At 41.6% G+C, this 16,224-nt stretch overlaps 1 protein-coding gene across 1 annotated transcript in view; it reads right to left on the reverse strand.

Annotated features, from left to right (window-relative positions):
* LAPTM4B (lysosomal protein transmembrane 4 beta) overlaps window positions 1-16,224 on the reverse strand; it is a 67,593-nt gene that overhangs the window by 47,508 nt on the left and 3,861 nt on the right. Inside the window, exon 2 of the mRNA XM_075141404.1 lies at window positions 3,392-3,503. Within this exon, the coding sequence (XP_074997505.1) occupies window positions 3,392-3,503 (112 nt within the window). The remainder of the gene's footprint in view (window positions 1-3,391; window positions 3,504-16,224) is intronic.

Here is a 16,224-nt window from a genome sequence, read left to right on the forward strand (position 1 = left end):
TGCACCTTTGAGTCCTGCTCATTTACTCCAGAGGATAAGGCTAGAGGAGAAGATGCAGCCCTGAATACCCTGCGCTGGGGCAGGAATCTAGTTTTTTCGCCTCCCTGTGACATGGGGCTCATGCTACACGGGTGGTGTTGACGGATTGGAGCAGGAAGGGTATGTGCTCTATCCTTTACTCCCCACAGAAGTCCATGCCTGCTATCTGTAAGTTTTCTTATAAAAATATTTCTATTCAAATTAGTCTTTTTATGCCCCAGGTGCATGTCACGTTCTGCAGAGAGACCATCTCTGCCCTGAGACCTCTGCTTGTCTCGTCTGCCCATCCCAGGGCAGGGACACAGGCTGATTTTGGCCTGAGTTGCTGACACCGGTGTCAAAGTTCCCATCATTTTCTGTAGGGCATACATAGGATTTCAGTTCTAGCTGTCAACTTATGAAGTATCGCACACATCTGTGACACTCTGAAGGCAGTAAATAAAACCAAGCAAGACACACTGCTTGTTCGGGCTGTTGACATGTCAGGATCGTGGTCTGTGTATCTGGAGAAGCTGAGCAGGAGGCTCAGGTGAAACCCTCTGGGAAGCCAAAATTATTTATAAGGCTTTTCCATCTCCTGCCCAGACATTATTAGTCTTTTAACAGTAGCAGTATTACATCGGGCAGCTCACACATTTCTAATTTTTCCTAGTCCAGCTTCTAGTTCATAAACTCCCTCAGGCCCTGAGGAAATAATAAAAAGAAAGATGAGACTAAATGGGCTCAGCTGAATATCCAGCACAGGAGGAAGCCCAGCGTTCTCCCCGGCTCCCAGATGTACGTCTCAGAGAGCCAGCCAAACCACACACGCTGGTGTCTTCCAGTACACCCATCTGCCGCATGGCAAGTCTTGGCAGATTATTTTCCCCCTTGTTTCCTTTTCTAGAATAGAAGGGAAAAGGTATAACCTAAAGCTTTTTCTAAGTGCTCAGGTAAATCCTTCCTCTGCTTAATCGAACAGGCATTTTGGAGCCTCTGGTAACGCCCTGGGAACCACGCTAAATCCTGAAATCAAGGCTGAGCAGCCATTCGCAGAGGAACTGGTGCTGCACTGGCATTTTCAAGCAGTTTGCCCTAGACTGGCTCTGGCTCTGCACGTGGAAGGAACTTTTCACGCTGCTGGAACAGAAAATTGAAAATTCTTCATAAACCAGGCCTGAGTACAGCCATAAATAAATATGAATACAAATATTGGGGGAATCCTGGTTTCTTGGAAGTCAAGGGAAGTTGGTCATTAACTTCACGTTAGCCATGATTCCACTGCTATGACTCAGCTGATAAGTTTATTTCCAGTTGATATTTTCAGACGTTTTATGAAGGAGCCTATTTGAGGAGGGAGGGAAAGGGAGTGACAATTTCAGATGCAAAATCTGTGCCTGCATTCTTTTTTCGTTTGCTACTGATAGGGGCATCAAAAGTAATGATGAGAATAATGTCTACTAGTATTTCCATCACTATTATTTGTCAATACAAGTACATATAGATAACAACTTTGGGACCTTCATTAGCATAAAAATTGATATTTCCTCCTGTATTTTGTACTCTAAGAATTTCAACACATGTAGCTAACCTGGGAAACATTTCTTCAAAAAAGACAAATAAAAGTAGGACAAGAGCATGTGAAAGTTTGTCTGATGTTTCATCTCGTAAGAAAATATTTTCTCAGATTTGAACAAATATAGTCATACTTAAAAAAAAAAAAATTATCTCCTGCCAGCTATTTCCACTAACTATAAAAGCCAGTAGCTTGATTCAGCTGCCTTTACTCAGTAAGGCATTAAACCGGAGGGAATCAAAGAATAAAAGGAGACATTAATTCAAATGTTCATTTGTAATTTAACTGCCTGTGAAATGTTCCCTTTACCGAATGGAAATGAGGTCGCTTGGCCCACAAGACATCCTTTTACAGTCTTGCAGGGTTCACTTCAGAAGCCTTGATAAAAAAATATAGAAAATACAATTTTCAAGTGTAGTTGGAAATCCCCGATGTACTTGATCTGACAGCTATTGCATTACAAAACAGAATTACTATTTTAAAGCCTTGGGCACTGGCAGGCCTCTGATGTCGGCTATATAAAACCACACTGACAGACAGTCATTACCAAGGTTAATCTCTGAGAATTAGGACAAGGCAGTCAGTTTTAATATGTCAGAATCAGCTAGGAGCCCATCTGTATCTACTATCGTCCTTACTTTCTTAAATCCAGTTATATAAAAAGATTTTTAGTCGGAAGTTGTAGGTAGTTTTTCAATGAAGACACAATAAAGTAGCAATTGTCCCTTATTATTAATTAAATGTAAGCCCTCAAGGCATATCTGCACTAAAGAACCTGTGGAAATAAGCATCCCTTAACTGGTACCCAGCAGCTCTGACACACCATGGGTGCAATTATTTTTCTCACATGTGGGGCTACTCCTTTTCCTATTGATATTTTTATTGACTTCAGTAGGAATGAGGAAAGGACTTTGAGCCTTTTGCTGTGGATGGGTGTGATTCTGAGCAGTGAGACACCAGTGTAACTAGTAGGAGACCTTGTTTCAGATTACTGTGAGAAATGTTGAACGTAACAATCTTGTGAGCAGAAATGAAAATAAACAGACATTTTTATCAAAATCACATTGAGGGAAAACTTTTCTAGATACGAAGTAAACGGTTCAAGCAAATCAACAAACCAAATATCACCAAATAATTTGAAACAGTCATGGAAGAAAGAAGCATTTGCAAAGGACAGGAGCTTTTTGCAGGAGACATACATGGCCTGGCTCATCCTTCCCTGAAACTGTATTGAAGATTTCCTATGATGTCCTTTGGTGAGAGAGGGAAGCAGCCCTGTGTTATCACTAATACGCCTACGACCATACAGTTAATATTTATACTTGCATCTGTTACAACAGGTTTGTGCAAATGCACATGGGGGGTGTGTAAATATGTACAACAGGAATGAACACATTCAGCCAGTTACATAAATAGCCGTATGGGTTCTTATGCATGTGCAGGCACTACCGGGCATGGTGCTGGGAGGTGCAGAGACTCCATATCTCCCTGTGTCTTGCAAAATCCCCCTGGGGCTTTCAGCATCGTCCTCGGGGATAACATCTCCATGTCAAGGGTTGGCTCTGCCCCTGCCAAGCCAGGACACAGCAGAGCAGATGGATTACTAATAGGTAACAGGTAAGGTTACTACTAGGTAACCAATTTGAACTGTGCCATGAATACACCTTTGACAATAAAAATGCATCTGTAAGATACCAAGGTGAAGCGATAATTAAAGGACACTAATTACTGAAATGATAGGACAGTTACATAAATGCTGGAGCAACGAGTGCTAGTGTTTAGGCAGTTTGTACTTACTGGCATCATCCATAAATTCAAATTCACCTCCTAATTCAGCACTGGTTAAGTGGTACTGGTCAGGATCGGTCAGGGCGCTCAGCAGAATCAGCAATACCACCGAATTGATAATCTATAGAGAGGAAAAAGGGAAAAGGGTCAGACTGTGAAAGTAATCTGTGGAAAAGCTCTGGGTAGGATATCCTTGCCATGCTCCATGCCAACTATGGAGTTTTTCAACTGTAAAACTGTAATATTTAACTAACACTGCAATTAGTTTCTCTGGGTTTGTGTAAACAGGACCTATGTCTTCCCCAGGCGGTGGCAGGAAAATGAAACAAAACGTGGATTACCCCTTTTCGTTCCGACTCTCTCCCACACCATCAGAGAAGTTACCACTGCTCTTTCAGATTATAAAACATGTTAGCACATCCATTTGAGTTTGTTCTGTTGCAAAAACTAAAATCAATTAGAAACAATGCTTTTAAGATCATTACAAATAAGCGCTGTAGTCAAGGATTATTAGCATGGCAGAGCTGGAATCGGGGACAGGCCCTGTGAAATTGCTAGATGATCAAAGAGGAGCTGATGTGATGGAAGAGGCTGAATTTTAAACGAGGCCGTGAGTGACGAGCTGATTCACATGACCTGCTAAATCAGGAGGCCTTGGGGGGACGGGAGGTGGCAACGTGAGCCCAGTGTCTGATGCCCACGTTCCTGTGTCATATGGCACAGAGAGACATTCTCATACACTGAGGCCTTGGCTATGAAATGCAGTAAGTGAATTAAACACAAGAATATAGTATCAAGTGATTCAGTAGAAGTGGATTGTCAAGTATCGGCTATGAGAGGAACACAGAGGTAGCCAAGAGCTATATTTTAAAGCAAATCTGAACAAAATGCTCATATCACTTTGAAATGAAGAGGGCTAATTGCAGAAAAGAAGATTGCTCAGCACAGAATAACGCAGCCTGGCTAAAAGATTATTCTACAAAACTAGGAAGATAACTGATGAACAGGATAATGGAGAGAAGAAAGCTGATAACAGAGTATGCTGGGAAAGATGGATTTTTATTGCTTTGGTTCTCACTTTGAAGTCCTCCTAATCTGATCACAGGTTACTAACAGCAACAAAAAGGTGTAGGAACACAGGCTATAAGAAGACACGAACAGGCTAGAGAATTTATTGTGTAAGAAAAATACTTTTTGATAGGCAAATTCCATCAAGTTTAGCTGATACCGGGTTTGTTAGCAATGACCTTTGAAAAAATGTTGAGAATAGATTAATTTCACAAGACAGGGAAAGAGCAAGCACAGTTTATGCCTTTACAAAGCAGAAAGGCCCTATAAAGTATTTCTGGCTAGATTGTGAGATCTAAGAATAAAACAATCCCAAGAACAGATAATCAAGCATTCTCCCCATTAGCACTTCAAATTTGTATGGTTGTAACCAACAACCACCATGGGCTTGTCAAGGACAAACCGTAATTAATTAATCTTATTTTCCTTCTCTGACAGGTTAAGAGGCCTTGTGGACAGGGAAAAAGCAGTAGATACCATCTCCTTGCATCTTAGCAAGCCTTTTGACATTATGAGGTTCTCATAAATGAGCTAGGAAAACCTGGTTTGGTTGAAAGTGAGGAAGGTGAGTGCACAACCAGCTGGATAGTTGTAATGAAATAATAGCTGTCAAGGATTCACAGCCAGTGCAGAAGATATATTGATTAGGGTTCTCCAGTATTGTTGAAATACTTGGTATTTCAAGCCACTTGTGATTTGTATCTTTTCTTTATTTGCAGACAATGCCAAGCTATAAGCACTTTAGGAGATAAGCTCAAAAAGATTTTGACCAACTATGGCAGAATTCAGACAATAAAGAACAATTCAGTAGCAACAAGTATAGAGCATCACATTTGTGACAAACTGCAGAAGAACAAGAGGAGAAATAACTGAGGAGGTAACAGTTCCTCAGAAAGGAGTCTAGGGATGACAGTGGGTAAACTGAACGTGACTCAGTGCCATCCATGAGCTCATCTCTGCGGCTGCAGAAACCTGGGTATTAGACACACAAGTCATCCTCCCACTCGCCCTCCACAGGGCCTCTTGTAGAAAGGGCCCAGGTAAAAGTCCTTTTAAAACATACGAAGAAAAACCCTGGGGAGGATCCTGCAACAGAACAGAGGGTGATCAGACATCTAGAAAGTGTGACTGACAGGGAAAAAACTGGATTGTTTAGTAAGGAGAAGGCGGAGAGAGATGCTCTCAGTCTTTTATACGCAGAAAGGTGAGGAAAAGGAGGAGGCAACAGACTTTCCTCAGGATCCACTGTGAGACGAGTAAAGTAACAGATTTAAATTACAGCAAAAGGAAATTTAGGTTAGGCAGCTTGCTGAAAAATAAGAACAATCAGGCAGCAGAAGAGATTGTCTGGAGGGGGTTAGAGATCTTCATTACTGCATTTTTTCATAGAAGAGTTAAATAGCTTCGTGTTGGGAATGCTGTAGCCATAGATGGTCTTGGCTTGGCTTTGAAGACAGATGTGTGTCACGATTCAAAGTTATATTCTATAAATCCTACTAATTTTTAACATTATGTATAACTTTATATTGCAATCAAGTTCTCGCTTTATACTCTTTTGTGGAAAGCTAGACGCCAGTAATAAATACGTTACCTGAGTGAGTACTTAAAATAACCAAACAATCAGAAACTATAAATGTATATAGCATTGCTATTTTAAAGGCACACAAGTTTAATCTTTTGTGCAGATATAGTCAGGAAGATTCATAAAATACTGACCTAGGCACTCTACTTTCTTTCTATGGATATGTCCAGATTCAGATCACGTGTTTGTCAGCATTGCCTTTAAATCTCCATATAAGACATGGATTGTGTTTGCCTGATCTGAAGTCTGCTGTGGTCAGTAGGAATCTCTCTAATGCTCTTTAGTGCATCACTTTTCTGTTCTATCAGGTTGTTCTCTTGAGGTTCTCATAATGATCTCTGAGCACCTTCCAACTGTAGCAGTGCAAGTGAAATACACCATGTGTTTATTTGCTGACCCTCTTTCTCCAAGAAGAAATGTGTGCACAGTTGGGTGTATTGTATTTGTTAGGGTTTTTCTTTTGTTTTGAAAGTGATGCGACCATTGAATTTTGAAAAATGCTTTAATGCATAAATTTAAGGTGCCTAAAAACTTACTGATGTAGCATTTTCCAAGGACACATAATCAAGGACAAGAGCATAAAGTGATTCCCTGTTGATATATGCAGTTGGTATGAGAGTTGAAATCTCTGTTCTAGGAAAACCAAAGGAGTTTTTTCTGCTCTCTCAACAGGGCCAAGATTTCCTTCAAGATGTTTTACATTCCTTCAGCAACAAATAATGTAACGACTAATTAACAATGTTTAGAAGGCATTTTCATTATGCAAAGTTTCAGTAAGCAACTAAGAGCTATATCTTCCCAATGAGACATGTCGTCCTCTTTTTATGGATGGAGAAACAGAAAGATGTTCATGAACATGCAGCAGGATGTGTTCAACGGTAAGAATAAAATGCAAGATTTTGCACTATTAAGTCAGAACTGCGACCACTGGGTTGTGCTGCTGGTTATGGCCATAGTGCTACCCAGAGTTATAGCAGAGGAGCCCCGGGGGCACTAACAGGCCTTACTGTCCCTGCCTAGCCCCACTTTGGGCCTCCCCACACCGCTGCCCATGGCCCAGGACCCCACTTCAGCTCAGCCTGGGGTCATCAGTCCCTGCCCAAGTGGCACCACAGGAGTGCTGGTCTCCAGCCATGCTTCCTAGATGGACCTCTCAAATGCATGTTGTAGTTGTCTCCAGTTGTGTCCCTGGTCTCATCCTCTTTTGCTCCTGGTTGGGCCCCCTGGATGGCCCCTGGTCCTGGTTCATCACCTGCCATGTTGGGGGCTGTTGATGGACCCTATTATCAGCCCCCAGTTCTGCAGCTGGGCTCAGCCCCTGCAGGATGGTGCCCAGAGTCCCCTAACAAGAGATTGGACAAAGATCCCACAGAAAGCCCTAGAAATGCCCAACTGTCCTCTTATCCTGATACAGAAATAAAATAATAATTTTTAAAAATCCCCAAATCTTGCTTCTCTGGCAACCAGGTAGAATACATCCACCTTCTTGTCAATGCAGAGTAGGAAAATAACTCTGCTTGTAGAGACCCCAGAATACGTAATGAAAAGGGGGAAACATGGAGGAGACAGCTAGTCTAAATATTGGAGCGTTACTTGGATTTCCTGCTCTGGGCTTACAAAACACAGTTTCAGATTTGAGTAGAAGGTATTTTAAACAGCAACAACTGTGTGAGAGAAGCTGCATGCAGGCATGAGGGAGAAAGGCAGCACGTGCTGAGAGTAGGACCGGCACTGCCAGCCACTGCTACTGCTTCCATCTGTACTGCGATAAAGAACCAGCAGCTTCTGTACGATGTGAGGCAGCTCTGCTAGAGAGAATGTGCAGTGTTTAGGATGCAAGGAAGCAACCTCATGCCTTCTGCAGACAGCATCCAGCCTTTAGAAACTATATAATGCACTAAAATTTCAGACCTCTGCCATCAATGAGTGGGTTGTCTTCTTTTCCACATCATTTGTTCCAGAGATCAGCAGTGAACTGTGGTGACCCGTGGAGATAAAATGCAGGGGATGGAAGATGTCAGGAACCACTGTATCAACAGGTGATGAGAAAATGAGTACCGCTATAATTTCAGATCCTTCACAGAAGTGCAGCTGCATAATATCTATCCCAGCTTACCTAAAATAAAATTAGTTCCCGTAGCTCCTAAGAGTGTGCCATTAACACAGATCTTTTTGCCGATTCTAACTCAAGCAGACAGAGAAATGCTCAAGCCAGTGACTTACACAGATGTCCGTAAATACTAAAAGAATTGTCAAGACTTACAATGGCTTAATTTGTCTCTGCCTTCCTCCAACTTACAGTCAAGAGTTGAAATAAAATAGCTCTGATAAAGGAGTTCATAAGAGGAAATATTAAGTGTACTTTAACTCAATACACTGCATTAAAAATACACCGATGTTTCTATTGAAGTCCACAGGGTCCCCTCTACAAATATTCTACTACAATTCTCCCAAGACTTCCTAATGCAGTGAAGAGAGTTCCTTATATTTATAGGAAAAAGTAAGAAAACCCCCTAGCTTTATTCATATCAAGGGTTCAATTTATAACTGAATCCATGCATATAACGGTCTGGATGCTGTCTATGCAGTGAAAGACGTACGTACACTGTTAATTCTGGGTCTGCTTTCAGCTTCACTGAACTCAAGAGAGATACATTTAAGCACACTCTTTAAATCTCTGCGTTGGTGGAGCACTAACTCGCCGCCTGTGCTCCCTGTCGGGGGCCCTTTACAGTTCCAGAAAGCTGATTTAATGACAGTGAACACCCCAGTAATATTTAGGTATAAAACCCCCATACTTTTAGATAAGGGGAGAAAAATAGAAAACTGCAAAAATAAACTTTGCTTTTATGGTATAGAAAATAATGAAAAAAATAGATTTAATGAAAACACAGTCATTCTGGGTTAACCCTCCAACTTTCTGTAATCCGTATTAGTGAATTATAATACTGGGATTGATATAGGCAGCTACTTACCAAAAACATCCCTCTAATTTACTCTGTAGTCCCATACCTGACACAGTATGAGCTACCAGATGAAAAAGGAGGTGATGTTTCTGTGACCGAGCAGCAAATAACAGCAGATTTCTCTGAGGACCTTGAACGGTGAGCCATCTCAGGGTGTTGCTGACCAAGGCTCCTAAACCTCAGCCAGCTTTTGAACTGGCGCACACAATTCTAGCATATTTTAAAAAACCCACAAAACTGGCAGAGTTTAGTTTGTTGCCCTCTACAGAGACACTATTGAAGCAAATCACCAATGACATTAATTTTACTAGTAAGAAACCCTAAATGTTTTTAATAAAACTGAAGAAAATCTCAAGCAAAACCCCATACCCTCCATCCCCCTTCAAAAAACTCAAGGTAAGTTTATGACTCCAAGTGTTTGTTCTCTATAGAAACAAACCCCCAATCTTAAACTATTTTGCTCCTTGAAACTAAACTAACAACAGAAGTCTGTAAATATTTTAAAATACTTTGGTATTTGAAGTCAGTATTACTGTTAGAAAAAGTAAGAATGTATGGAAAATGTATAGTTAAGCTAACTCAACATCCTTTATTTTCCCTGTGTACTGTTGCCTTCCCACCTGGCACGTTCTTTGCATTTTTCTTGCTTTTTTCTTTTAGCATAGAAGACATTAATAAAAGCAAGAATAATTTTGTTCATCAAAAGGACAGAAGAATCTTACAAAAGGGAAAAAAAAATAGTTCAGGGTAGATCTACGCTATCTGGGGAGCCTTTCCTAAACTTCTTTTGTTAGCATTGATAATGAGTTAAAGTTTATGATCTATTGCCCCGTATAGGCAGATTTTTCTATCTCCTCTCTCTCTCTCCCTGTTAGGCAAAGTAAATTTTTTTTCTGAATTCCGATTAAAGAGGAAACAAGGAGGCAATTTTAGCAGTAAAAGTTTTACACCTGTCTGACTGCTGTGGAGAGCAGGGAAACAACGTGAGAAGGAACAAGGTGTCCCCCCTTCTGTGCCCAAGTTTTTTTACAGATCTCATGGCAACGATTCAGTCACCTTCCCCCTCAGGGCACACATGACTCAGAAGCTACATCTGAGCACGCTCAGTCAATGGCTTGAACTCCTAGGAAAGGAGGAGCAGGAGAATCCTGGCTGTCAGAGTAGATACCTCTCTCTCTTTTTTTCTGCTGTGTAAGTCTTTTGCCTCATGCCAATGAAAATATTTCAACTCTCCAGTGCTGGGGGACGAGCTGCAGATGTGTTAGTGATACACAAAATAATGAATGGTCCAAGGAAGGAAACACAGACACACTTAGTTATCTTTTCACCCAACGAAATATAATAGTCTGAAGGGAAATAGAAAGATGGCCGCCTAGAGTTGGGTTAAAGGAAATCCTTCACCCCTTTCACCAGTGCAAGTCATTATCAGATATTATTACTGAAGGCAAAAGGTTGGAGGAATACAGAAAAGCATGAGCTGTTTATTCAGGAAATGCAAGTGCTTAGTCGTACTACAAAGCACCCTAAAAACAAAATATAAACCTTGTGCTTCAGGTTATTGCCCACCTTAAAATACCAGTAGAGTAAAAGAAAATGTCTTCCCTGCACAAGTCATTCTTTCTTACTTCCCTGTGCGGTTTCTCAAAGCATATTGCTTTGCTTCTCAAAGCAAGGTTTCTGGCTGCTACCTGAAATACTGCACTGGAGTAGGGAGAGCATTAGTCAGATCAGAAGTAGCAATTAAGTTTTTATGTTCTTCAATCTGAGAAGACAGGGTAGAGTCTGCAATTCTTGTTGCTTATTTTTCCAAATTACTCATGAGAAGCCACAGAATGATCCAGGCATGCTCAGACTAGCATATTACAGAGTACATATTATAGAGAGCATATAATAGAAAGACGCATAAAATATTTTCATCAGACTTTATATATAATTTCAACTTTGATTATTATAATGACACTAAGCATTGAACTTTAAAGGCTATGCTGATTAAATCAATCTAGGAAGTCCAGCGTAATTTATCAGCACTCTCCTATACAAAGGACTCAACTACTGCCTACTGCCAGCCTTTTAACAGTCCTAAAACCCAAACCACAAGAAGTCTGTTACTAATGAAATATGGTAATGACTAAATTTATAAAAGAAAAATTAGATGGACGAACTGTGCAAGATGCACACTGGAGGTTTCTGCTTCCCTAGAGATAGGGCTTAATCTGTTATATACTTAATCTTAGTCCTTGTATTCCTTTGTATTCAAATTTGTCAGTGGATTCTTTGTTACTTTTACATTGTGTTTAAAGGAAGTTGAACCTGTTTCTGAGCAAGGTCCTGAAAATGATTGCCGAGGTCTTCTGCCCAGCCTTGGGGAAACATAATCATATACCCATGTTCAAGTTATAACGTTGCCAGGCCAACTCACAATTTTTACTAAAGCACATCTCGGTTCAGAATGTTGTGGAGAGCTAGCAAATAATTGGTATGCATTAAAACCTTATTAGAAAAAGAGTTGTTCAACTGGTCAGTTGGGATTTGTCCTTGACTTCCAGAAATTGATTTTTGAGTCTTGCAGGTGACTCTGAAAGGTTGAGGGCAGACCTGTGAAGTGTCACCGTTGATGTGAGTTGTGGCAGCTCCCATAGGTCTGAACCTTAGTGTGGACCCGTGACAGAGGATGGGCCAGTCAACGCAGCTATAACTGAGCAGTTGAATACCTGGGCTGGATTGCCCAAGGCAGCTGGCCATGGCCAGCAGCTAGTGTGTCTTACCCACACCAGCCCACGACGCTGTCTGGGCTCACTCACCTCTACTCTCTTTGGACATGTGTTACTGCACTGGTGGGAGGAATGTGTCCCAACTTCTGACAGTGAGCCACATATGCCCACTTAATTAAAAAAAAGCCACCAAAACACACCAAATCTTTGATCAATTATTCTTACGTAGTCACCACAGGGACGAGGGCTGTCAGTAGGAAACTGCATCCTTGCATCACTCTGCAACTCAAGGCAGTGATTTAGTTATGCAAGGAAGAAGTGGGCACACCACAAAGGATGGTACAGCACAGGTAATTACTGAAATAGTAAACAACATGATCACATGTATCCGATCTGTCTGGGCACAGCTGTTTCACAGCTGGAAAATGCACCTCTGCAAGATGAAAATCTCCCACAAACCTGTGTTTCTGCCAAAAGCATTTGTCCTGTCTGTTTTAAGTAGCTTAATATATCTCCTGACAGAACAAGACCTTGCTCAGCACAAGCCAGGAATGGAATGAAATGAAAAACAGCCGCAGCACTTTAAAAAGCTCTTCTAAGGCAGAGGACTGGGATGACAGTAGTCAGAGCTGACTGCAGATACCTGAAAGAGAGCAGACCCACAGGAGGTCCAGGAACAGTGCACTAGGCTCAAGTCCAGATTATTTCTTGGGTGATGCCTTGCTGGCAGATTCAGTGCCTCAGATCGACCAGGAGCACTCTCTCACACCTTTAGCAGTGAGTGTGGTTTTTCTCTTCCTATACTGCTGTTTGGAGGTTTCGGGCTTGTAACCTCCAGTCCAGCTGCAGAACACCACAGAAACTCCCGTGCACGTTTTCAAGCCTCGGCCACTTCAAAATTCCAGAGTTTTACAGTCAAAGCACAAGCCTCACCGTAAAACCAGAGAAAAAGAAAGCAATCAAGGAAATTAATTCCTGGCTATTTTGCAACATCCATTCCACATGTCCAGGAATATATAAGACTAATTGCATTTTCACTGACGTCAGTCTAATCAACGATCAGTTTACAAAGCTTAATGTGTTCTCCTCTGGCTCACTAGGAGATACAAATTACCCTTCAACAGAACTTCTAAACACATTTTACTTGATTAATGTAATACCTCCTCTCCTTTCTATAAATACATTCATGATTTCTGTATAAAAAAAACAAATGTCATTATAGCATACTGGACTCTTAATGGGGTTTTTTCCTTTAACAAGCATTTATATAAACTTTGCTCCTCTTACAACCAACCATCTGTTTTCTCACTGGAGGGAGACAACTGTTCTTTGTAATCTCTGTGAATTTATTATCCAATTGAAGGCCTTACTAAGAAATAAAAAGGTATTTTATAAAAGTTTACGTTTTCTGAATTGATAACTGTGTTGATTAGAAGAGACAACTGCGTCATTATCCTGGACAACTGATACAGATTATCAGCTATAGTTGCAATGATTCATATACTCTCTGAAAACTCCTACTGTGGTATTTGGGGATATAAGAAAACCTGCATATGTAAGGAGATTAGAGCTTAAAGAAGTTTTCAGAAATCCTTGTGTTGTGTTACAGACTAAGAAACAGTTCAGTAAATGCATGGACTGTCCAAAAGATGCTCACAAGAAATTTTAGTCCTTCAATGCCTTGAAAAGATTTTAAAGCAAAAACATTAATAAGCATACTGATGTGTGACAGAGTCTGGGGAGGACCGACAAAATGCTGTTTCTGCTTCTCTCTGCAACACAGCAAACGCACAAACCTGGCTATTTTCGCTCAGAACAGAAAGCACAGATAACACCTATGAATCCATTCTTTTTCCACATAATCTTTCTGGGCTGTTCATGGATTGATTCTGTCACCCAGAGGTGAGTGATTAAGGTCTTTGCAAGCTGTCTTATTGATTGTGCGATTTAAATTCCTCCCATATGGTACTTTATTTTGTAATTTGACTGAAGAGGCCCTGAAACATGAATTGGAATGAGGAGGGAAGGAGGTGGGATAAGGTCCTGCACTACGGAAACCAACCTGGGTTTGTGCATGTTAGGAAGGAGTTATTTAAGGAGTTCTCCAGAAGCCATTCCTGGAGCAATTAATTGTTATGTTATTTAATACTGTCTCTCTAGACAAGTTACAATCAGAATGTAGTTATTGAGAAGGTCCTTCAGACAAGACACATTTTGTTCATGCTAATGATCGGTGGTCGTCTTTATTCTTTGCTCTATCATGTCTAAAATGCATACATATATTTTCAGTTTCTTAAGAAAGTACCATGCAGGCCCTGAGCAGGTATTTGTGTGCAGGATCAGTCATTTATTTCCCGCTGGTCTTGAAGAAAGTAATGAAATGGATGCGATCCACTCCAAGAGCAAATACCCTGAACCTCTTCTGATTCCAGTCTCAGTTGGATATTCAACAAGTGCATCAATCATACAGGGAAGCCTTTGAAAGTAGGATTCATATTTTTCTTTATTCATAATGAATTCCAAGTTCCCTCTCCACTGTCCTCAAAAGCAAGCATGTGCACAAAGCAGCAAGTCTCTAATGAGTTACTTGGGAGATGCTACTGGTTTTTTTTTCAAGACGTCAGCTTTTTTTTTTAGGAAAGGAAGTACATACAACAGAAAAGCTAAAGATAATTTCATAGACATTGTACTTGGGACATAAATATTTAGTCACTGCAGCCACTTCCACTACAAGAATTGGGAATCTCAAGTAATTTCAGATTATATGCTGTCCCTTCACCTGCCACTGGAGAAATCTCATCTGCTGCTGACACTACATCTCCTACCAAGGGCCAGGAATCAGCCATGTCATTGGCACCATCCAGCTCTTCCCCCCTGAATATATTGCCCAGGTCTGGGCCATGGAGGGGCAATGACCTGGTGAACCCACAACAAGCTCCATTCTGCAAGACTTCTTTCCCCAGTGCCACCTGTATTAGACTGTTAGTGGAGGTGGTAAAGGCAGCGTTCCCTGCAGGATAACCTGACCCAACACCCAAGCTGTATCACACTGGCATGACATGGGAAGTGACACCCTTGGCTGACATGAAGGAATAGACCCTTCAGTGAGCTGGTTGATGTACTATGACCATTGTGTGTAGATAAAGTTGGAGGTCCTTTATTCTTAGCCAATTTCATTCAATATAAAAACAAAGCAACATAATTTTCTAAGTAAAACATAAGGCCTCATACTTGTGTTCATGCAAATTCCCATAACCTGGCACTGGGATAACAAAGTTTCCAATTCCCTGTAACATCAATCTTTCTAACGGTGCAATTTCCCCCTTTTCACAACTTCAGTTCTTTTTTCAGTTTTCAAAATCTCCCAATTCTCACAGGTTTGAAAATAATTAATAACTTCGTCTTTTCTTAGAATTTCTTTATTTTCCCTGAAAGGGCCTTTCTGCCCTCTTCAAGGGACCCCCGCTTACAACTCCTTGCTGCTGTGAGCAGTCTCAGACAGTGTAAAGGTTGCAGGAGCGGGGACAGAGCAGCTTGGAAGGACCCTAGTGCAGGTATATTTTGTTTACATGAGCAGTCATGCTGATCTCTACTCCCTGCCAAGTAAGCCAAGATTTCAGTAATCTTCTAACTGGTGTTTAAGCACATTGCCATACTTGCTGTTTTGCACAGGGCTTGAAAAAGACAAGGAAATATGTGGCCCAGTTGCAAAATATATACCTTGACTCTCTTTTTGACATCAGGTCAAGTGCACTCTACTGATCTCAGCAGGGTGTTCAACCTGTAAGTCAATGAGGCCATAGCAACCAGTGCTTTTCTTTTGCTTTACAGTATAAAAAGGCCACTCCCAGTACATTTTTCCTCCATTAGGATTCAATCCTTTTATTAAAAAATGACTGGGATGCAGACAGAAATTATGCATGTTTTCAACTGTATATTCAGAAAAATCCAGAACTGAAATGTCACGACTAGCAATTCATGCTGAGCTTTCCAGAAATAGCATCTCAAATGTTGAAGCCACCCTGGCTAAAATCTTCGGCTCGCTCTATTTCTGTTCTTGCTGCACGTCCTCCAGAGGCACCCGCACAACCTGATAACTCGTGGTTATAAAAGGTTCTCAGTCTTCCATTAGTTTTTATTTTTAGCCCCTCTCTGCCGGGCCCGGGGAGCGCGGGGGGAGGCGGCGCTGAGCCGCGGACAGCTCCGGCAGGGCTGGACAGCTCCCGCCGCGCCGCCGGGGGCACCGGGGCCACCGGGGGTCCCGGGGCACCGGGAGAGGAGCAGCCCCTGCCCGGGGCACTGCTGCGGCGAGGCGGGTAGCAGGCGGCACCGGGCACACATCGCCCAAAAACGAAAGCTCCTTGTTCTAATGCTCGTTTTTCTGAACTGATGCCTTAAAGTTTCGTCTTCCCCCCTCCCAAGCCAATGGGAAATAATTCCCGTTGTCCCAGATGGTGCCGGTGCAGCCTCCGCGTGTCCATAAACCCCACTGCCATGTGTCCGGAGAGTGGGAAA

This window comes from Calonectris borealis, chromosome 2 (assembly GCF_964195595.1).
Source record: "Calonectris borealis chromosome 2, bCalBor7.hap1.2, whole genome shotgun sequence".
NCBI classification, from domain to species: domain Eukaryota; kingdom Metazoa; phylum Chordata; class Aves; order Procellariiformes; family Procellariidae; genus Calonectris; species Calonectris borealis.